This window comes from Glycine soja, chromosome 9 (genome assembly GCF_004193775.1).
Source record: "Glycine soja cultivar W05 chromosome 9, ASM419377v2, whole genome shotgun sequence".
Classification (NCBI taxonomy): domain Eukaryota; kingdom Viridiplantae; phylum Streptophyta; class Magnoliopsida; order Fabales; family Fabaceae; genus Glycine; species Glycine soja.
The window spans coordinates 11,369,472-11,391,984 of record NC_041010.1 but is presented as its reverse complement, the minus strand read 5'-3'; the positions used below and the strand labels follow the sequence as shown (position 1 = coordinate 11,391,984).

Here is a 22,513-nt window from a genome sequence, read left to right as displayed (position 1 = left end):
TATCTTAATCAAACGATTATTTTTTTGCAAGTCATGCATGGTTATTTGTAATGGTATGGAAAAGCTACCTTATTGCCCCCAAATTCCTGCCATTAAGGTGCCATCAGCCCATCACATGAACATCATATATTTGATATTAGCCATAGGAGAGAAATACAAGCTTGGAAAACTTGCAGAGAAAGCAAAAGAGAAAAGAAGAATAAGCTTGACTTGTTATTGAAGTGTAAAACTTAGTTAGTTACATGCTGTTATGGCATCTATATATACACAAGTTAGTTGGAATGACTAACTTTTAACTAACTAACTAACTAACTAGAGTTCTAGCCATTAACCATGATCAAGCTAAACTAAGCATCTAACTATGCTAAGATCCCCCCTCAAGATGGGAATGGATGTTGGACATTCCTAGCTTGGAGTATAAGAACTGAAAAGCACCAGGCATGAGTGCTTTGGTGTATATATCTACAAGCTGATTGGCAGAAGTTATTGGAAGCAATTTGACAAGCCCTACAAGGATCTTCTCTTGAATGATATGGAAATCAATTTCAATATGTTTGGTCCTTTCATGAAACACAGGATTTGAAGCAATATGTAAAGCTGACTTGTTATCACAATACAGAACAACAGGTTGATGGAAAACAACTTTGAATTCTTCTAACAGAAAGGTTAGCCATTGCAACTTCTGAAGAGCTTCTAGAAACAGGAGCTTGCTTCTTAGATTTCCATGAAATTAAAGAAGAACCAAGACAAACATTGAATCCTATAATAGATTTTCTAGTGTCAATATAGCCAGCCTAGTCTGAATCACTAAAGCCTTTCAATTGGATAGAACTATCTGTTGAAAAGAAAATGCCTGCACCTAGAAACCCTTTGATGTATCTTAGAATTCAGGAAGCAGCTTGTTAATGAGCCAAAGTTGGCTAAGCCACAAATTGACTTAAATGTTGAACAACACATGTGATATCGGGCCTTATATTTGTTAAGTAGATTAATCTACCTATCAATCTCCTATAAGAAGAGGCATCTTCAGCTGAGAGAGGAGAACTAGAATGTTGATGCAATATGGTAGTGTAATCAGAGGGAGTGGATACTAGTTTGGAACCCAACATGCCAGTATCAGTAAGAATATCTAATGCATACTTTCTTTGGTAAAGATTGATACCAGTAGAAGTACGAGCCACTTCAAAGCCTAGAAAGAACCTTAGATCACCCAAATCCTTAATTTTGAAAGCATTATCCAATAGGTGTGAAATATTCTGAATCTCAGTAAAATTGTTTCCAGATAAGACTATATCATCCACATAAACTAGCAAAGCAGTGATATAATTGTGTTGATGTTTTAGAAATAAAGAATAGTCAGAAGCACATTGTTTGTAACCATGAGATATTAGAAAAAAGGATAACCTGACATACCATTGCCTACTGGCCTGTTTCAACCCATACAAAGACCTTTGAAGTCTGTACACTAAACCTGGCTTTTTTGGATTCATACCTTGAGGAATCACCATGTAAACTTCTTCATTTAAATCTCCATGTAAGAAAGCATTATTTACATCAAGCTGCCTTAAGTGCCATTTGTTAATAGCAGCTAGAGCAAGTAATAGTCTGACTGTAGTCAATTTAGCCACTGGAGAAAAAAGTATCTAGATAGTCCCGACCCTCCACTTGAGTGTATCCCTTGGCAACTAATCTTGCCTTGTATCTTTCTATTCAACCATCTGATTTATGTTTTGTTTTATAGACCCACTTACAACCAATGACAGTCTTATTTGGAGGAAGATCAGTAAGTGTCCATGTATGATTAGCTTCTAATGCCTGAATCTCAGCATTCATGGCTTGAATCCAATTAGGATCTTTGGATGCCTCAGTGTATGACTTAAGGTTCAACTTGTTGAGTGGCAGATAAAATTGCACTATGATAAGATGGAGATAATCTACTATAAGAAAGTACAGAGCTTAAGGGATAAAGACTACCTATAGAGTGACTGGCAACAATAGATGGTAAATAACTAACATGAAAATCTTTATATTTGCATGGTCTTTGAATTTGTCTTTCTGATCTTCTAAGAGTTTGTGGTATTTCTGTGGGTATAGAGGCTACAAGAGAAGAATCAGGTGGGAAAAATGGTAATATGGAAGAAGTGGAGGCAGGAAATTTAATGTCATCATGAAAAGAAGAAATTGGTATAGGCAAAATAGTAATGAGATCATGAGAATCTTGAACATTGAAATGAAAACAATCTTCATAAAAGATAACATTCCTGGATACACTGATGACCCTTGTTTTAAGATAAAAAATGACATAAACTTTTGTATGTGACTTGAAGCCTTGAAAAACAGAAGTTGTAGCCCTAAGATCAAGCTTCTTCCTATTTGCAAAATGTGTGCTAGGGAAACAAAGAAAACCAAAGACTCTTAGAATGGTAATGTCATAGGGATGTCCATAAAGTTTCTCATAAGGAGCTTTGTTGTCAAGGAAGGGAGTAGGCATACAATTTATAAGAGTAGCAAATTGAATAAGAGCATAGGACTAAAAGACAAGAGGCAAGTTAGACTGAAAGAGTAAAGGTCTAGTGACATTAAGTAAATGTTGATGTTTTCATTTGAAAATCCCATTCCGTTGGGGAGTTTCAACACAAGAAGTTTGATGCATGATACCAGATTCATCATAAAATTGTTTCATGATGAACTCTTAACTATTATCTAAGCGAATCATTTTTACTTTTGTATCAAATTGCCTTTCAACAAATGCAACAAAAGACTTTAAATGAGATTGAGTTTCTGCTTTAGATTTCATAAGAAATATCCAGACAAATCTTGAGTGATCATCCACTATGGTAAGAAAATATTTATGACCATTTAAAGAAGTAATATGACATGGACCCCAAATATCAACATGTATAAGAGAAAAAGGGGAAGAAGAATGTGAATCACTGCTAGGAAAATAATTTTTTCTTTGTTTTGCATGATGGCAAGTTGGACATACAAATTGTTTGTCAACTGAAAGTAAAGGATGTGATTGCTTCAACAATTGCAATCTTTTAAAAGAGGGATGTCCTAATTGAAATTGCCAAATATTAATGGGTACTTTATTACATGAGTAAGTAGAACTATTATAAGAAACATAAGCTGTGACAAAAACAAAATCAGATTTCTTCATGTTGAGCTTATAAAGACCATCCACCAAATCAACTGTACCAATCCTCTGGAGGGTCTGTACATCATGAATAAAGCAAGTGTCAACCACAAAGGTTAGCTTACATGGAAAGTAACACAATAACTTTGATATAGATATTAGATTGAACTGAAAACTTGGTATGCATAATACATCCTCAAGGTATAAGGAACGAGAAAATCTAATAGTGCCTGCATATGTTGCAGTAACTGTATGACCAGTGGGAAGTTTAACAATAATGGGACTTATTTGTCTACATGAAGAATACAAGTGAGAAAATGATGTAACATGGTCTATGGCACCTGAGTCCAATATCCATTTACTCTCACTTGCCCTGCTCATACTACAACTTATTGATGACACATTGCTTGTAAGTACATGACCAGAATTGGTCATTGTGCCAATCTGATTCACATGTGAACTATTGTGAGTTGAAGATCCTTGTTGTTGCAGCAATGTCATTAACGCTTTGTATTGTTGAGCAGCCAATTTGACATCTGAACCTTGCGCCTCTTGATTCTACTCTACATATGAATTTGCATTTTCCTCTTTTACAACATTTACATGATTGACTAATGAATCTTGAGGCTTATGATATTTATGACCAGGAGGGTATCCATGATTTCTATAACATTCATCAACAATGTGATTATTCAAACCACAGTGAATGCAAATTTTATTGCCTCTTCCACCTGAATTTCCTCGACCAAAACCAGTTGAACCACTTCTTCCTCCTCTAGAAGATGGATTATGAGGAAAACCATTTTTTCTGTAACATTTATCAGCAGTATGCCAATCCTTACCACAATATGTACATGAAAAGGGTGAGTTTGATGAGTTAGTGTTTGCTGCATTAATCAAACCAGTGCTTCCTAATGCATAATTGTTGTTAATTTACCTTTCTTGTTTTACTGCATATGAGAAAACCTTAGCTATGCTAGGTAGTGGATCCATCATCAAGAAATTAAATCTGACAGTACTAAATTGATCATTCAATCCTCTAAGAAATTGCATCACATGATCTTGTTTCTTCCTCTCTAAAACATTACTAAATGTGTCACATGAACATTTTGGATTACAAGCATATATAGGATTAGGTCTATAGCTCTCTAACTCGTCCCAAATTACACGTAATCTTGTAAAATACTCAGTTATCGACTTGTCACCTTGTTTAATTGATGCCATGTCTTGCTGTAATTCTGCAATTCTCAAAAGGTCTCCTTGTGAATATCATGATTTTAAGTCTTTCCAAATATCTTGTGCATCATCCATCCATAGTATGCTTTGTCTAATTGAAAGAGAGACTGAATGAATCAACCACGAAACCACCATATTATTGCACCTCTTCCAAGCTGCATGAAGTGCATGATCTAATGTAGTCTTTGAATAGAGCCATCGACAAACTCAGATTTGTTCTTCGCGCTTAATGCAGTAAGCATAGATCGACTCTATGAATTATAATTGGACGAATCAAGAACCGGAGAAACCAAAGCTATTGCTAGATTTCTCTCGGATGAAGGTAATAAGGACTGTGTACATTGAGTGATTGATCTTGTTGTTGTTCACTCATGATGTAAGAATGAAGGATATGATAATCGAGAGGAAGAATGTGAGTAGCGTAGCAAAGCTCCTTAAAAGAAGAGAGCTCTGATACCATCATAGATTTGATATCAGCCATGGGAGAGAAATGCAAGCTTGGAAAACTTGCAGAGAAAGCAAAAGAGAAAAGAAGAATAAGCTTGACCTATTATTGAAGTGTAAAACTAATTAGTTAGTTACATGCTGTTATGGCATCTATATATACACAAGTTAGTTGGAATAACTAACTTTTAACTAACTAACTAGGTTCTAACCATTAACCATGATCAAGCTAAACTAAGCATCTAACTGTGCTAAGAGAACGCTCCAAAGATTTTTGTGACCAAATTCCTGCCATTCAAGACTAATTATATGATATCTTTGAGAAAGCGAAGTCAAGGTCAAAATTTTAAGTTAATGTAATAAAAATGTAAAATTAATGAATTTAATGGTCATGTAACAGTCTAAAAATTCTAGACTGTCATTTAATCACAAATCATCTACATAATTTTGAAGATAATTATTATAAAAATAAATAAACTTACCATATATTATAAGTTGTGATTGAATGATTATGTAAAATTAAGAATTATTGCAGATGACAATTAAGACGAAATTTGTGATAACTAATACAATGCCCATAGCAATGTTTTAATACGAGACTATTTTTTTTGTCCTAGGTTAGAGATTATAGGTATCCCTCAACCTATTAAATCAAAGATTAATTCTGCTTGAGGTGCGTAATTACCGTTGGCCCAAGAAAATTTTATACACAATGGTAATCAAACATATACTCTCCCGCTAAATAAAAATGAGTATTTCACAAAAGATATATAATAAAGGGACTATGAAAAGGGAAGTTCATACAATTATACTCAATGCAGTATATTAATATAAGTAAAGTTCAAACAACAATAACTACAACTTTAATATTTTTTTGTTAAATTACAGTCACATGATATTTGAGCTTATAGAATACTTACAGTTTAGAGTTGAGTTGAAAAAATTGTTTGATTCTAACTAATTTATAGATTTAAAATAGTTAAATTTAAATTTTGAATTTGATGTTTTGTTTAAAAAACATGAAGGTTGGATTTGAATAACTTAATGTATTTATGACTTAATTTCGTTATTAATATAGTCTCTGATTTTTTTTTTAACTTTATAGATTTAATATTTAACATATAACATCAATGTTAATAGGTGATGTAAAAAAAATTAGTCCTCTTGATAATACATTATAATTTATACACAATTATGAGATTTTGATAACAAGGTTTCAATTGTACCAATTGAATCTGTTAAGTTTCCTTCGTGTTACAACCAAGTTTTTTCGTCAATTATTTCATTAGAAATTCAACGAATTTTACTAATGTGGCATTTGATAATGTAACACAAGATATAAAAGTTAATATGTATTCTAATGTGACACTTATGTGTAATGATGTGACATGCAAATCAATAAAAAAAAGAAAAGAATTAACAAAGTGGTACTAGTAGTCTAGTAGAATCAAATTCTTTAGTGTATATAAATTAGTATATACAAAGCCTAAATGGGATTTGAAACTTCACTCTTAGTAGTAATAAATATGTGTTATTTTGGTTGTTATACATATTATTAATTTTAATATTATTATTATTTATTTTAATTACATATATAGTATACATTTATGAATATTAATTTTAGCATTAGTAGTTTATATGATATAAAATTATTTAATTAGGTAGTGGGTGTAATTTTAGTCACTCATTTAAGTTATATATATATTATAAATGTTTTAATTTGCAATTACATGTCAAATTAATTCATTAGTATATTAGTTGTGCTGTTGCTCGTTTACCTGGGAGAGAGGATGCTTGATCCCTCCTAGTGACTAGTGTCATTATATTAATTCATTTATTAATTTTGCATGTCATCTTAGTGTCGTATATTATCATCACCTAAGGTTCAGGTAAGTGTCACCTTAGCATATATGTCAACTCATGTTATTTTTTACATCCGTGTTGTGTTATTATGTTTGTGGTATATTATCATCAAATGTCATGCCAATAAAATTTATTAAATTTTTAATGAAAGTCAAATGACATAGTTCACAAAAAGAAAGTCAAATGAAAAAGTTAAATGAAAATTAATATTAATTTTGGGTAATATTAAGAAAATCAGAAAAACATCATAGAGAAGGAAAGAAAAAGTCAAATGAAAAATCTGAATCCATTACCTACAAGGAAATGAGAAATGAAATGATTAATCACCGCCCAAAACTTAAAAAAAACGGGAAAAGAAAAAATGAATGTGGGCATTAAAACCAAAGCGTAAACGTTAACGAACCGTGATTTTGTCCGTAACTGCAAACAAAGCCACACTCTGCACAATAGCAGAAGCCAACCCAATAAAGTTCGTTTTTTTAAGAGTCCTGAATTTGAGGGGATGTGTTTTTTTTTCTTGAAATTTAAAAATATTTTTTTAATTCATGAATTTTGAGAAATTGTTAAATTGAAATTTTGTAACGATTTTTAGCGTTTAAAAAACCCGCCAAAAAAAAAATACTAAAATCTATCATAAAATATTATTTTATTACGTAAGAGACTAAAATTTCTTTTTATTTCTTCTTAGTTGTGAAGATTGTGGCACAAGCAGAGTGAGTGGCCCTTTGATACTTGTGAGTGTGATCAAGATTGTTTCTTCACGCTCCGCTGCAAGATTTCCATGTTTGTCCCATTTCATTTCCACCCATTTGGTCTGAAGTCTTTTTCCTTGTTTGAAAAGCGTGTCCAGTTTTATACACTCTTTTTTCATTTCCCTTTATAAGCAAACCAATCTTTTTTATTAAGTTTACTTCCCCTAAATTTCCTTTTGGCCATACACCCCTTTACTACAACAAGATCCCATTCTCTCTCTCTCTTTTTTTTTTCTTCTCACAAACGATTTCTCATTTTTGGTCGGGTTCAGATTCTGTACTGGTAACTGGTAAGTGGTTGCTTTCTGTAATAATTTTCTTCTTCCTTAGGGATTATATATATGATATATCTGTTAATGGATCACCTTCTTAGTCATATCATTTATGATATTGTTAGCATTCTTTTGTTACCATGACATTGGAACAAAGTATTCAATTTTGCCGATGATTAATCACCATCAGGAATTTGGCTGATCGCTTTTAGTCGAATTTTTGTGAGACTCGTTGGAATTTGACAATAGGATTTTATTTAATGCCAAAATTTCGTCTAGGTGACTTGTATAGTTGTTCTGTTTCTGAGGCACGGCACATGTAGTGGTAGTAGACTTTCAAAACTAGATTCCTTAATTTTCGTGGGTTTTGTGCGTTTATTTATTTATTTATACACTATGCTCACATGCCTTAGTGACAACATTTTCTCTCGCAGATAATATTTTATCTAAAAAAATACTGAAATTGATCCATAAAGTCTACTTTGATAACTATAATTTTCCCCCTATGGTTCTTTATGATTGCAATTTGCAAGTTCAAGGGTGATTGTGATATACTGAAATTGAATTTCTATGTTCTGTGTTCAGGTTTTGGTGATAGCTTCAAATTCAATAATCAATCAAGGCTGTAGTATGGCAGAGAAAAGCATAAGGTGTTCTGTGATATCTAGAAGTAAAAGTGATGTAACAGCAATGAGGGACACGCTTCTTGCGCAGCAGCAACTTCTGGAAAAGCTATATGCTGAATTGGATGAGGAAAGAGAAGCTTCAGCGACCGCAACGAGTGAAGCATTGGACATGATACTGCGTTTGCAGGGAGAGATTGCCGTGGTGAAGATGGAGGCAAGACACTACAAGAGGGTGGCAGAGGAGAAGATAGGCCATGCTGAGGCCTCTCTTGAGGCTTTTGAGGAACTAATGTATCAGAAGGAAATGCAAATTGCGTCTCTCGAGTTTCAAGTGAAGGCTTATAGACACAAACTTATGAGCTTGGGGTGTGAACTCCAAGAGGATCTTCTGCTATTGAATAGGAGCGATCAAAGAAATGGAGAAAATGGGGGTCAGAGTAGCTCTGTTAGAAGGCTGCAATCAATGCCTGCAATTCAGTTTCTGAGTTCTTTAAGAGCTGCTGCAAAGAGGGGAAGATCACCTAGTCCAGTTCTTGATGTGATCCCTAAGATAATTGAGGAGAGTAATACTGACAAAGAAGTTGATCAACCTGGCAGTGGAACTCTTGATTCATATTTGAACCAGATAAAGGAGTTGAATGAACAAGTGAGGGTGATTTCAGATTGTGCTGAAGGAGAAAAGAGTGCAAATTTGAGAAGTAGAAGAGGGAGGTCTTGTTCAATTTTACCACATGCTAGTGCTAAGATGACATGTGATCAAACACACAGATTGATCTCTACTAACTTAGATGAAGTGAGTCAAGGTGAAAGTACATACAATAGAGGAGTTGCTAATGATTCTTCTCGCTTGCTTAATGTTCATGATGTGTATGAAGTCCCACAAACTAGTGAAGATCATGAGGTCAGTGAACATGGGGAAAAGAGGGTTGAGAATTGGAGTTCTGATGCAGAGAACAACAGATTAACAAAACCAGATTCTGTGTCTGAGGGAATGGTTGAATCACCTCTTAAAAATGATGCAGAAAAGAAAAAAGGTGTGTTTAAAGTACATGGTGAAATCAAAACTCCTTGTCTTAAAGATATGATGATGACTATCATTGGCCAGAAGAAAGGGGGGATGTGTGTGGATTGCAATTCTCAAGCCGAGTTTCAAAAGCTGAATCAGAGATTTGAGAGGCTTGAGAGGGAGAGAATTAGTGCAAGGCAAGAGATTATCAATGAAGGGAATGGTGAAGAGCAGTTGAGGCTGTTAAAGGACATACAAAGTCAACTCCAAATGATACAATCAGGGATGAGAAGCTTGAAAACCAAAGAAGTCACTCCTAAGGATGATGTGTCTTTGGCTTCTCTCCAAGAGGTAAAATATAATATGGTGTTTCTTTCCTTCATTTTGAGACAAAATTATGTGTATTGATTGAATGAGTCTTTTTCTTTCATTTTGTATGCATACACTCTATATTTGGCATTAGTTTTGATGTGGTAAGATAGATAGGTTGGGACTGGCTTTTGATGAAGAATTATTTGTGCTCTTTATTTCTGACATTTGAAATAAGAATTAATGATAGTAAATTTCTATGAACAGGCAATGTTGCACTTTTGGCTTTGATGAAGTACCTGCAGAATGACCATCTTAGACGACCGATCAACTCACTGCATTACATGATGTACAATTGTAAATACAGTTTGTATACAGAGGATTGTTTCTTTTTGTTACCAAAAAATGTATACATTTCAATAACATGTGGTATATACTAAGCACTAGTATGACGGCAATTTGAAATTTTTGTAGGCTTGAATATGGTTTCCCTTGTCTTTTTTCTTCTTGAGATTGAGGTTGTGGTAATCATAGCTATTGGATTAAAAAGCTTTCTATAGTGCGAAACAGATACTGTATGGTCACAATGTTACATTGAAGGGGAAGTAAATGAATGCTCTCAATAACTCAATTCCTAACGTTGTTTATGTATACTTAGGAAGAAAAGGTTTTTCTTTAAAAAAAAAGAAAAAAAGGAAGAGAATGTTTCTGGAATTTCTCACTTCAGTTTCACCATTTTTCTTTTGCTAACTATTAACAAGATATTTGATTATGTTGTGAATAGATGAAATTTTATTACATAACTGTTAACGTAACTATATTGAGTTTCCTTAGTTGCAAAAGTGTTAGGTGATACTAAGGGGCTAGTCTTCCATACATGAGAGATTTGAGAACAGTGAAAATAGATAAACATAAACCATGCATGTGAAAAGGAATTTTCTTTTTTTGTTGAAACCGGGGTATTCCTTGGCCGGCAATTAAATAGTAAATACTCTTTGAAAGCATTGAGATTCATTTAAAAGATTGACTTTCTTCTAATATATGTTTTTCTATATGCACTGACCTGAGATCGAATTTTCACCACATGCTTAAGAGACAAAATTGTCTGTCAACCATTCCAGTTAATTAGGTATATGTATAATGGGATATTTTGTTTTGCCCACTTGTTGTTCTTTGCCTTTACAACAGATTCTGAATTGTGGTCTCCATTAGCACTGCATACTAACGAACTACGTGAAGGCATAGGCTGAAAGTAGCTCAACATGCAAAAGGAAGGAGAAAATAAGGACAAGAAAATGAAATCTAGCCTAGTAGAAAGTGCATCTTGTATGTTTTTTCTTTAATTTTCTTAAAGAAATCATGCTGCATAATTTGTATGGCATGTTTATGATATAACCAAAAACACACGGGAATCAACTTTTTTTTTTGTGTGTGCATGAATATATGAGAACAAAATGAGAAATTTTTTGTCTATAACTAAATAATACCCAATTAAGAAAATAAATATACAGAATAACTGAATAATGTATTTGAGTCTAAGTAAATAAATGATGATATCCAACGATAATTAGTCTTACGTCTATGCCTGAGATGATATCTTATCAGAGATAACAAAAAAAGTAACAAAGCGGATAAATGACATTCCTAAATGCGCAAATAGGGTATTTGGTCTTGAAAGAACTCAAATTTTGATGTAATCTTTAAATTCGTAAAAAGTATGAAAATTACGGACTGTTGTTAAGTTTCACAACCATTTTTTTTTTATTAAGATGTAATGTTCAAATGCAAATTTGACATTAAGTTGTATTTGTTAGTCTTGTGGAGAAAATTATAAAGAAACAGAGGAAAGAAGAGAGACAATACCTATGCGGAGAAAATAGAATTATTCTATTCTAATTTAAATTGTTCTTATTAGTAAAATAGAATATTAAAACTAACTTGCTCCTTAAAGATAAGAACCACTTATTGACTAGCCTAATCCATTAAAATTGACTTACTCATAAAATATCATAAAATATAGGAAACCAATTTATTTACTAAATCCTATTTTAAAATCTGAAAAATAAAATATTATGCAGTTACAAAAGTATATCTTCAATAGTATTTTTATAATTAATTTAACATGAAATTGTATTTTTTAAGGGTTAATTTAACATTAAATTGTAGATCAATAGGACTTAATTAATCCACTTTTTGAACATTTAGGAATTCAAAATTTGTCTTTTCAATAACTAAATTATCACTTGATTAGACAATCAGATATCAAAATGATCATTTTGATTTTTGGGTATGTTTTTATTTATTTATACGTGGCTCTTCACACTAACTCATGAACAACATTGATAGATCATCCTACCCCAGTTTGGAACCTCTACGCATTTTGTTGCTGCAGTGCATGCATGTAGCAAGGTTGGTTGTATTTCGTTGCTCCACCCAAGGCTGATTGCTTTATAAAAATGACTATTTTTGTATTTTTTATCTGTCTTTTAAGATTGTTATGTAGAAATCAATAATTACACCAAATTTTATGGCCATCAACAAATCATATTATCAGAAAATTGCACTGTCATTGTTAAAACAGACACATAAAGTTGATGCTGTGGGAGTCTCCATAGCAACATCTGATTCTAAACTTACATGCTTGTGCTTGCTTTTTATCTGAGCCACCACATGCTTCAATGTCGATTCAGTAACCTCTGAATTCAAACTAGGATAATTTTCCACATTAAAGTTAGCCTCAGCTTGTATCATCAACTTTTTTCCTCTAAATCAAACATTATAAATGTGAAGTGAAAAAAATAATAACAGGTTTTTAAACCAATACTGTCAAATGTGTTTGATTTTAATAAAAAAAAGTTAGCCTCAGCTTTCAGTTTGATGGTACAAGCTGAAGTTAAAACTTAGACATTTTTTTCGTCAAATGTGTTTGATTTACAGTAAAAAAAAAAAGTTTTAAATTGTGTATGAATATATCTAACTTGAGGCCTAGTTGGGTGTGTTTAGGGAATTATTTTTAGAGATTATCGTGATAATTAATTATAGACACAATTCATTATTATATAAATTAATCCTCTGTATATATTATTTGGCATTTGGCAAACACTGAAAGGGACAAATAATAACAGGTTTTTAAACCAATACTGTCCATTTTCTCATCAAGCACCGAAGTTGTTTATTCAGTGCAGTCAGTTTCTTTATCAAGCACTTAATAGTTACAGACGAGGCAAAGAAAATGATACATTATAATTATAATTTTATGAGAACAAAAATCACGAAAATTTTGTAGGAATGAAATCCAAGCTTTTAACAAATTTACAAGGAAGAAACCATTTAGCTGCGACTAATGTTGGTGATGGCGTGCCTTCCCTTTTGGTGTTATTAGACTTTGACCCGTATAGGTGTGGTTGGAGTATATGTATAAATTCTGCACATAGTTTTAAAAACCGGTTTGAATGGATCAGTTGAAATGAAAATCGGTGATTTTGTTGGATGGGACATGCCATCGACTTGGGGTTAATTAACTTGAATTGAACCGATCAAATTTGTTATTGAACCGGTGAATTTTGATAGAATAACTTATCATTATACTATCATAATTAATTTTTAAACTTATGCCACCGATAATATATATATATATATATATATATATATATATATATATATATATATTTATATTTATGTTACTTATACGAATTCATATGATTTAAACAGTGATCCATCATCTCATTGCCTTTGAAACTAGTTAACAAACAATCCAATTTTAAAAATGTTGTATATACTATTTTTTTTTATTTAACAACTGTCGAAGGTAAACTAAAGAAGGGTTTTTTTTTTACTGGATGATAGAGGAAATTTGAATGCATTTGGTATGTTGCCAAAGGTAAAGTTAAAATACTTAACTAGTAAAAGATAGTACCAAAGTTAAATTTAGGTATTGTTTGATCTAATTTTTCGGGAGCTTTTTCTTTTTTTTAAGGGAAAAAAATTAGGCTTAACACTTTTTCCGAAGTTTTTTTTTTAAAAATTAAACAACTTATTTTTATTAAAGTAAAGAAAAAAAAAGCTTTTCAAAATATTATATGAAATAACTTTTTCCTCTTTCGGATTTTTTTTAAATTAAACAAAAATAATTTTTATTTTATTTCTAAACATTTTATTTAAACTTTAATTTTAAGATAACTTTTAATTAAAAAAAAAAAAGTTTGATCACAACATAGCCTTAGGCTTGACATGCTTAAAAAGGAAGGAAAAAAAAAGTAGACACTGAAAGAATCAACTCAACATTTTTTTTTTTGAATATTCAACTCAGCATTTTTACCAATAAATGAAGAGTTATTATTGAAAATAAGGAATTGTTGAAAATCTACTAATCTAGAATGGAGACACCTAAATCCCTCACACAATATCCAATAGTACACAAGATATAAAGCAACCTGGCAGCTAAGACATTATCCATTATCCACTCCACCAAATCAGATAATGCCACGTCGGAGTCATGTATCTTTGGCCATCTCATATTGGCTTTCCGAGGCCACAAATTGCTCATGTGGCTGCCATTAGATACGCATATTGCATGTTACATCATAACCGTTAGCAACCAAAGAAAAAGGAGAGTGCTTAGAGACAGCAGAACATATTATCATTTCCTCTTTTTTTTTTTTTTTTTTTTTTGAGTTTTAACAAATGGCAACAACCACTGTGATCATGACCACTCTCCCCCAATTCAGTGGTCTTAGACCTCAATTCTCAGCTGCCCCTGTGAAGAACTTGGTTAGCATAACATAACACCCTTTTTGTATTTCCACATTTACCATGTCTTTTTTGTTATGTTAGACACAAAATTGATTTGAACCTGATCTTGTTACTTTAATTAACCATCTCACATCTATTGCTTTCATTTGCAATATTGTAATTGTGATGATAACTTGTTGATTTTGCTCATTATTCAGGTTGCTGTCCAACAACCTATGAGGCCCAAGGGGAAGGGTGCTTTGGGAGCTCGATGTGACTACATTGGTTCATCCACTAATCTGGTAGGATCTTAATAGTTTGAGTCATTTCATTGTTTCCTTGTTACTTTTGTAGTTTCATCTGACTTTATTTACAAAGCATAATAGATAGTAGATTCAATTCTTTTGGAGGGGTACATAAGAAAATCTTGTTTGTGCATGCAACAATCTTGTGAATTGCTGAGTGTGCATATGCATAATAGTACTAAAATTCATGTAGTTTCTAGTTCAGTTACCATGAGAAAGAAGTGATTGAGAATTATGTATGAATGTTAATTGGAATTCCTGAAAGTTTGTTATATAGTTGATTGAATCGTAGTTATGAAATTTTATCAATAACCTTATACTGAGTACCGAATTCACTTGTATCACATACTAGATTCCTTTTAAAAGGAAATCTTGTAATAATAATGTAAAAATGACGAACTGCATAGCTTCTTTAAATTATTTCAATTTTCTTTCCAATTTTTTTTCTCCCAAAAGTGCTTAATAGAGATTTTTATCTAAACAAACCCCCTTTCTATGTGTACTTGTACCATTTACCATTATCTATGGATTGAACAAAGTAAAACTTTCAAAAAAAGGAGATCTATCTCAATTGGTTGAGCATGATGTGTGAGTTGGTGTAAACCTCATGTATCTGTCTTTGATTCCTGTGAAAAAAAAAGAAGTAAAACTTTCAAAAGCAGTTGTTACAGTTGTGAATTGCTTGATTTGCAATGCTACCATGATTATGTGTATCTGATTGTTGACATGTTGGGGCAGATTATGGTGGCTTCTACAACCCTGATGCTGTTTGCTGGAAGGTTTGGATTGGCTCCATCAGCAAACAGGAAAGCCACTGCAGGGCTAAAGCTGGAGGTGAGGGACTCAGGCTTGCAGACTGGTGACCCTGCTGGCTTCACCCTTGCTGACACCTTGGCCTGTGGATCTGTTGGCCACATCATTGGGGTTGGGGTTGTCCTTGGTCTCAAGAACATTGGTGCCCTGTAAATGAGCAACTATAATCAAATTTAGTGCTTGTTACATCAGTAATCAATGTTATTATGTACTTTATTTTCACATCACTCTTCAGTCTTCCCTCAACCTTACTTAATCTTTAGCTTCTCCCTTTCCCTCCTATATATCTATATATATATATATATATATATATATAGTTAAAAAATAGTTTAATGTTTATGTATTGACAAAATAATTTTACAGTATTATTTAATTAGTATTATCCAATTACAAATAATCGTTTGAATCATTTTAAGATAATTATTTTAAAAATTAGCAAATGTATTATATAAATTATGATTATATGTAAAAAAATTTACACTATTAATACATAAACTCTTTCTCTATGGTGGCAAATGATCAAATGTTTTCCTGCAAAATAGAGCATTCTTGGAATCTTGGGCCGATGGATTTGAATTGCTACTAGTGAGTAACCTGCATCATGCAACTTCTTAGGCTTAATATAAGAAGGACACACGTTTGCAAGACTAATATTTCTCCTCAAAATTATAAGATCTGTGGCAAATTTACAATAACTAAAAAAATATGGATGTACTGGGTTTCTTGAAAACCAATATTCTCGATATTTGGGCAGTCTAAATATATGTATGTTAAATATCAGAATAATTTTGTCTACTATTTCGTAAAATGTCAAATATATATGCATGGAGATTGAAAGACCTATTTTCTACTTATAATGCCATATTATTTTTTTTTCTTGCAATTATTATAATATATTAAAGATGAAATTAATAAAGGATAAATTTATTGAAACACAACATCAAATGATTTTTTTTTTGTAGAATCTATACATAATATTTTTTTTGGTGGAACAACTATTTATGCTATATGAAGGCTTAATTGTGAAGCAACATGCTTATACTGTTATAAATAATTTTTGGTGGCTATCCATATTCTTTATATATTATGAGTAATTATATTTTCCCTTTATTGTTAATTCTATTAAGTTATTTGTAGCCTTTCTGTTACAATTTGTACCTATAAATAAGCCAAGTCTATTATGAAAACATGACACAAGAAGCACAATAATTCCTATTGTCTCTTCTCTATAAATTGTATGCTTCTAAGTTTATTTTTCGTATGTTATCATCATGATTGACTTTCTTTCCCTTGTCATATCCACAATTGGCATTACAACTTGCAAGAAAAAATCTTGTAAAAAATATGATTGGAAAAAGTCTAAGAGGGGGAAAGAAGGAAAGGGGTGGAGTAGGGAGGGTAGTTCAATGGGTTCGCGGGTGGGTTCAGTGGGGCCGCAAAAGCCATTACCAAAGGCGATGATAATGCAAAGTGAAGTCCGCATGAGAGAGAGAAGAAGAAGAAATCTATGGTGGTCACTCCTCGTATAATCGTACAATTGTCTGTGACACCACCGTTATTGTTGCGGTCCTCATCGTTGGAGCACAGAGGCTGGGGGAGAAGAAGAAAAAAACAAGGGTGTATCAAGCAGAGAAAGTGAAAAAAAAGGAGAAAAATCTGAACATTAATTAAAAAATAAGGAGACCTAACCGTCTACAAATTCCTTCCCACATTGGGAGACATGTAAGGGTCTTCCATCCTACCCAACCTCACATGAATAATGCAAACATGCAAAAGCAACGCATTTCTTCATCCCAAAAAAACCAATACACATGTCATAAATTTTCTCCACATTACTTTCAGATACATAAATTTAAAAAGGAAGATTATTTGATGTGATCTTTGTTATGTTCATTGAGACATTTTAATTAATTGTAGTTTTTTTTTATCAACTAAAAAGTTTATTTGATTGTTTTATAAAGAAATTTTTTTAATAGTTTCTTAGTAGCTTCTAGAGTCTTTTAAAATGTTACTTGAAGGTTATGATTAAGTTTGACAAGTCATTTAAGCTCGTTTCTAATTTCTTTTACTAACTAGAAATCTCATTTCATTGTTTGATAAACAAGTTTTTTTTAGTAGTTTCTCAGTAATTTCTAATGTTTTTTGAAAACACTACTTGAAGTAACATTTTTTAAAACACTAGCTTCTAATTTTTTTATATTATTTTTCCTTTTTTATCCCTAATGCATTTATCAAATTTCATGTTTACCCTTTTGGAATAAATCAGGATTTTATTATTTTTTTACTCATTTGTATGTTTGTCGTCTCCTTTTTTCCTCCAACATCCAAACCCCCTCATTTTGTTTCACAACATGCACACTAACCTTTTTTCTCCAAGTAATGATATTTTTAATTTTTTTCACTAACCTATACAATATTTTGATTGTGAAATACCCCAATTGTTAACTATGAAATTTGCGCTTGTTTTCGTTAACAAACATAATCTTAGGTATATTTGAGGAAGGGGACAATTCTTCCTTTGGAGACCTTTTATTCTCCTGATAGGTCATTCGTCATGATTTGTGTTAAATTCTTATCAATATCAAAGATCAATCATTGGAACAAATTATAAACAAAAGAGTAATAAGTTTCAATACTATTGACTCCAATGATAATTCTAATAGTATTTTGATATTAGTTCTAATAGAAATTTTTCAATAATAATTTTGATAGTAATTTCAATAATAATAAGAAGTAGGGATTGAAATAGTAATTTTTTTAGAAGAGATGGAGATTGGAAAAAGTAAAAGGATTTAGAGGAAAATAAAAATTGGAATTGAAATGTTGGTTGAAAATATTGTCCTACCTCGTCAATCGATAAACGTCGCGTGGACTCATGAGAGTCACGTGGATTTGAGAGAATATGAGGGTGTTACATGTTTTAACCCTTATTACAATGGTACAAACTAATATTTATAGACAATAATTCCTAACTACTCAACTTTTCAAATAACTTCCGGACGTCATTTTCACCGTCGATGCCTTTTGTTTTCGATTTTCACGTACCCTTGATGACTTGTATCTTTAATCTCTACCGTTGATATCTTCTAGTGTCATGATGCTTTCTAATTCTTCATTTCTTTATCATTGTACAATTAGCCAAAAGACTATATTTTGACACTTAGTCAAAATAGTCTATTAAAAGACTATTTCTCAATGCTCCATCAAAGATCATTTTTCGATAATTGAAAAATGTTGATATTAACACCAATATTGATGAGTAAAAAAAGAAATAAAAGAAACATAGGGGTTGATTACAGTTTTGCTTTAGTGGGTTTTTGCAATTGTTCAAACTTCCATAAATTAATTAGAGTTGTGCTCTTGAATTGGAACGTGATAGGAGTTGCTTTTAGTGAGGGTATTGTTTGCTTTTCGAATGTTATGAATTTAGTGGGGTAGGGAAATTCTTCTTTTAGTGGGTTTTATATATGCACAATACAATTTTATTTGCTCTTAAAATTTTTTAGTACTTGATGACGAGATTATTTTCGTATTCTATTTCTAACTATGATGCACAATTGGGTTTTTTTATGTTTTATTTTATTTTTTACTTCAATTCATTCATTATACTTTTCATTGTTTTTATATTACATTCTTAATTTAATGATTATACTATTTATTATATTAATTTATCATTATAATCAAGACATTGATAATGATAGATGATAGGTTTATTTTTTTTGTTATTATATTTTACATTTTTTTATGTTACAATATTTATCTTAACCATTGTACCACTTATAATATTTAATTTATTATTTCAATGACAAGGGAGAAAAATGCATTTTTCTTGGTGCTAGTGATCAATCAAAAGCTTATAGGCTATACAATCCTAGCACTAAGAAAATTTTAATCAGTCATGATGTTGTCTTTGATGAAGAAAAGACCTGGCCATGGAGTGACAATGTTGTTAGACAACATATTCTAGTAGATTTTGATGGTGAGAGTGATGAGAAAAGGCAGCAACATATGCCAGCAACTCAGAATGATTCACAAAGCCTACTTGTGGTTGAAGAAGTTGGAGAACAAAGGCCTCAACGAGTTAGAAAAAGACCAACATGGATGATAGATTATGAGGTAACTGATGAATCTGATGAGGACCCACTCACACATTTTTCCTTATTTGTTGATTGTGATCCTACAGCTTATGAAGAAGCTATCAAAGAATCAAAATGGTGCAAGGCGATGGATGAAGAAATGGCAGCCATTAAACGAAACAATACTTGGGAGTTGACTGATCTTCCAACAAGACACAAAACAATTGGTGTCAAGTGGGTGTACAAGACAAAATTGAAGGAAAATGGTGAAATTGACAAGTATAAGGTGCGCTTAGTAGCTAAAGGCTATAAGCAAGAGTTTGGTGTTGACTACAAAGAAGTGTTTGTTCCTGTAGCTAGGCATGATACAATTAGATTGGTGAGCAGAAAACTCATGGCCTATCTTCCAGTTGGATGTGAAGTCCGCTTTCTTACATGGAGACTTGGAAGAACAAGTATTTATTGATCAACCTCCTAGTTATGTGAAGCTTGGAAGTGAGCATAAGGTGTATAAATTAAGAAAAGGCACTATATGGACTAAAACAAGCTCCAAGAGCTTGGTATAGTCGTATAGATGCTTATTTTTCTAAGGAAGGGTTTAAGAAATGTCCATATGAGCATACGCTTTTTACGAAAATTAGAGATGGAGGTAAAATTCTCATTGTTTGTTTATATGTGGATGATTTAATTTATACAGGAAATGATAGTGCCATGATTGAAAATTTTAAACAGTCTATGATGCTTGAATTTGAAATGACTGATCTTGGAAAAATGCATTATTTTCTCGGTATTAAAGTGGTGCAATCTGCTGTTGGTGTTTTTATTTCTCAAAAGAAGTATATGTAATAAATTTTAGACAGGTTTCAAATGAAGAACTGCAATTCTGTTAGCACGCCATCTGAAGTGGGTTTGAAGCTCATTAGAGATCTTGAAGGAAAGAAGGTTGACAACACCCTTTACAGGAAAATTGTGGGAAGCTTGATGTATTTGACCGCCACAAGGCCTAATATTATGCATGTTGTAAGTCTCATTAGCAGATACATGGAATGCCCAAAGGAGATGCATCTTTTAGCTGCCAAGAGGATTTTTTGATACTTGCAAGGAACAATTGAATATGGGTTGTTCTATAAGAAGGGTGATTTGTTTGGTTTTACTGACAGTGACTATGCAGGTGACCTTGATGATAGAAAAAGTATAGCTAGCTATGTATTCATGATGGGTTCAATAGCTGTTTCATGGAGTTCAAAGAAGCAATTGATTGTTATTTTATCAACAATAGAAGTAGAGCTTGTAGCGGCAACTGCATTTTCCTGTCAAGCCATTTGGTTGAGGAAAATTCTTGAAGAGCTGCACTTCAAACAACAAGAACCCACTATACTTTATTGTGACAATAGTTCAATAATTAAACTTTCCAAGAATCCTATTTTGCATGGAAGAAGCAAGCACATTGATGTTAAGTATCATTTCTTAAGAAACCACACAAAAGATGGAGTTAGTGATCCTGTTTATTGCGAAAGTGAAGACCAAGTTGCTGACATATTTACCAAACCCCTCAAATTGCTTGCGTTTCAGAAGTTGAGGAAGTTACTCGGTGTCTTCACTTTGCAAGATCGTGATTAGAGGGTGTTTGGCTGTTGATATGTATTAAACTGAGTGTTTGTAAACATCAGCTTAAGAGAGGGATTGTTGAAAATATCATCATGTGGGTCTATTATTCTTGTCCTAGTCTTTAGGAATTGTTTCTTCAATTTCCTTTATTGTTGCAAGATGTGGTTTATTGTTATTAACCGGGTCTATAGGAATTTGTTAGTGGATTTTAGTACGTGTCAAGATTTGTTATGGTTTTTAGTTTTACTTGGTCTATAGGAGGGTATGTGTCTTTATTTTCTGTTTTGCATGTTCAGACGAGTGCCTAGTTTTGTGGTAGAATGTTGAGTTGTAATGCCTATAAATAGGCTGCTTTATTGATGAATAAATTGTCAAGTCAATCCAGAATTTCCTCTTACATTTAATAGTTCCTCTACCTAATTTATTATATTTCGTGATTTCTCTCTGTTTTAATTGATTACTGTATGATATCTGTTTGGTAACTTTTTCAAAACTTTTTATTTTAATAGATTACGCCATGTTTTAATCGATTACCATTGCTTTGTATGTGTTTTTTGTTTTGAAAACTTTTTGTTTTAATCGATTACTTGTTTGTTTATTTGATTACATGATTGTATGTATGAGTTTAGTGTAGATCTCATTTTGTTTTAATTAATTACTTAACTTTTTAATTGATTACGCTGGCCTTAGGAGGAGTTTTTCTGGCATATTTGATCAATTTCGCTTGCGATTTGATTGGTTACTTGTAGCAGCTTTTGGTTTTAAATGATAACGAGGGCTAGTTTAATCGATTACTATGTGATTTTAATCAATTACTTGCGTGTCTGTTGATCAGTTACATTTCTTCATCTTGACCTCATCAAAGCCTCCATTACTCCAGCATTTACTCTCGCCACCTACCATAGCCCACCTAAACGTCTCTATTCCTCTATAAAAGGCAGCCCAAACCTCTACTTCAACCATACCTTCACCTTCTCAAAGTTATCATTTCCAAACCTTAACCCTTCTTCTACCTCTGAACCTTCGTTTCTCTTCCGAAGATGGCCACGAACCCCTCCAGAGCTCAGAAGAAGGCCAAGTTTCCAAAAGGAAACAAGGAGAGTGCTCTCAAGTAGCTCTTAGCTGGCTGGATACGTGGTTCTACGATGAAAACAAGAAGACTAATTTCAAGATGATTTACGCCGTGAAGAATGTGACAATACCCAAGTTTCTGGACTTGGAATGGTTTTCTCAGCAAGGATTCAACTTTTCTAATTTTCTCAAAGCACAAGGTTTGTCAAAATTTGTGCAGATGAAAGGAACTTTCTACCCGGAGTTGGTAAAAATTTTCAACACA

General features: G+C 32.4%; 2 protein-coding genes across 2 annotated transcripts; both read left to right on the top strand.

Moving 5' to 3' along the window:
* Positions 1–7,378: 7,378 nt before the first annotated feature.
* LOC114367236 lies at positions 7,379–10,195 on the top strand. The gene is made up of 3 exons (XM_028324383.1): positions 7,379–7,721; positions 8,289–9,686; positions 9,912–10,195. Exons 2-3 carry the CDS (start codon positions 8,334–8,336, stop codon positions 9,933–9,935), a joined length of 1,377 nt encoding a protein of 458 aa, XP_028180184.1. The 5' UTR covers positions 7,379–7,721; positions 8,289–8,333; the 3' UTR covers positions 9,936–10,195.
* Positions 10,196–14,212: 4,017 nt separating this feature from the next.
* Positions 14,213–15,749, top strand: LOC114425672 (photosystem I reaction center subunit psaK, chloroplastic-like). Its single transcript, XM_028392622.1, has 3 exons — positions 14,213–14,414; positions 14,594–14,677; positions 15,419–15,749. The coding sequence occupies exons 1-3, from the start codon at positions 14,328–14,330 to the stop codon at positions 15,644–15,646; spliced, it is 399 nt and encodes a 132-aa protein (XP_028248423.1). The 5' UTR covers positions 14,213–14,327; the 3' UTR covers positions 15,647–15,749.
* The last annotated feature ends 6,764 nt before the right edge of the window (positions 15,750–22,513 follow it).

Bases quoted from the DNA above. Each gene is read 5' to 3' on its own strand.
- LOC114367236 (XM_028324383.1), top strand. From the start codon at position 8,334: ATGGCAGAGAAAAGCATAAGGTGTTCTGTGATATCTAGAAGTAAAAGT. The intron at 9,687-9,911 runs GTAAAATATAAT...TTCTATGAACAG, and splicing joins CTTTGGCTTCTCTCCAAGAG to GCAATGTTGCACTTTTGGCT.
- LOC114425672 (XM_028392622.1), top strand. From the start codon at position 14,328: ATGGCAACAACCACTGTGATCATGACCACTCTCCCCCAATTCAGTGGT. The intron at 14,415-14,593 runs GTTAGCATAACA...CTCATTATTCAG, and splicing joins CTGCCCCTGTGAAGAACTTG to GTTGCTGTCCAACAACCTAT. The intron at 14,678-15,418 runs GTAGGATCTTAA...ATGTTGGGGCAG, and splicing joins TTGGTTCATCCACTAATCTG to ATTATGGTGGCTTCTACAAC.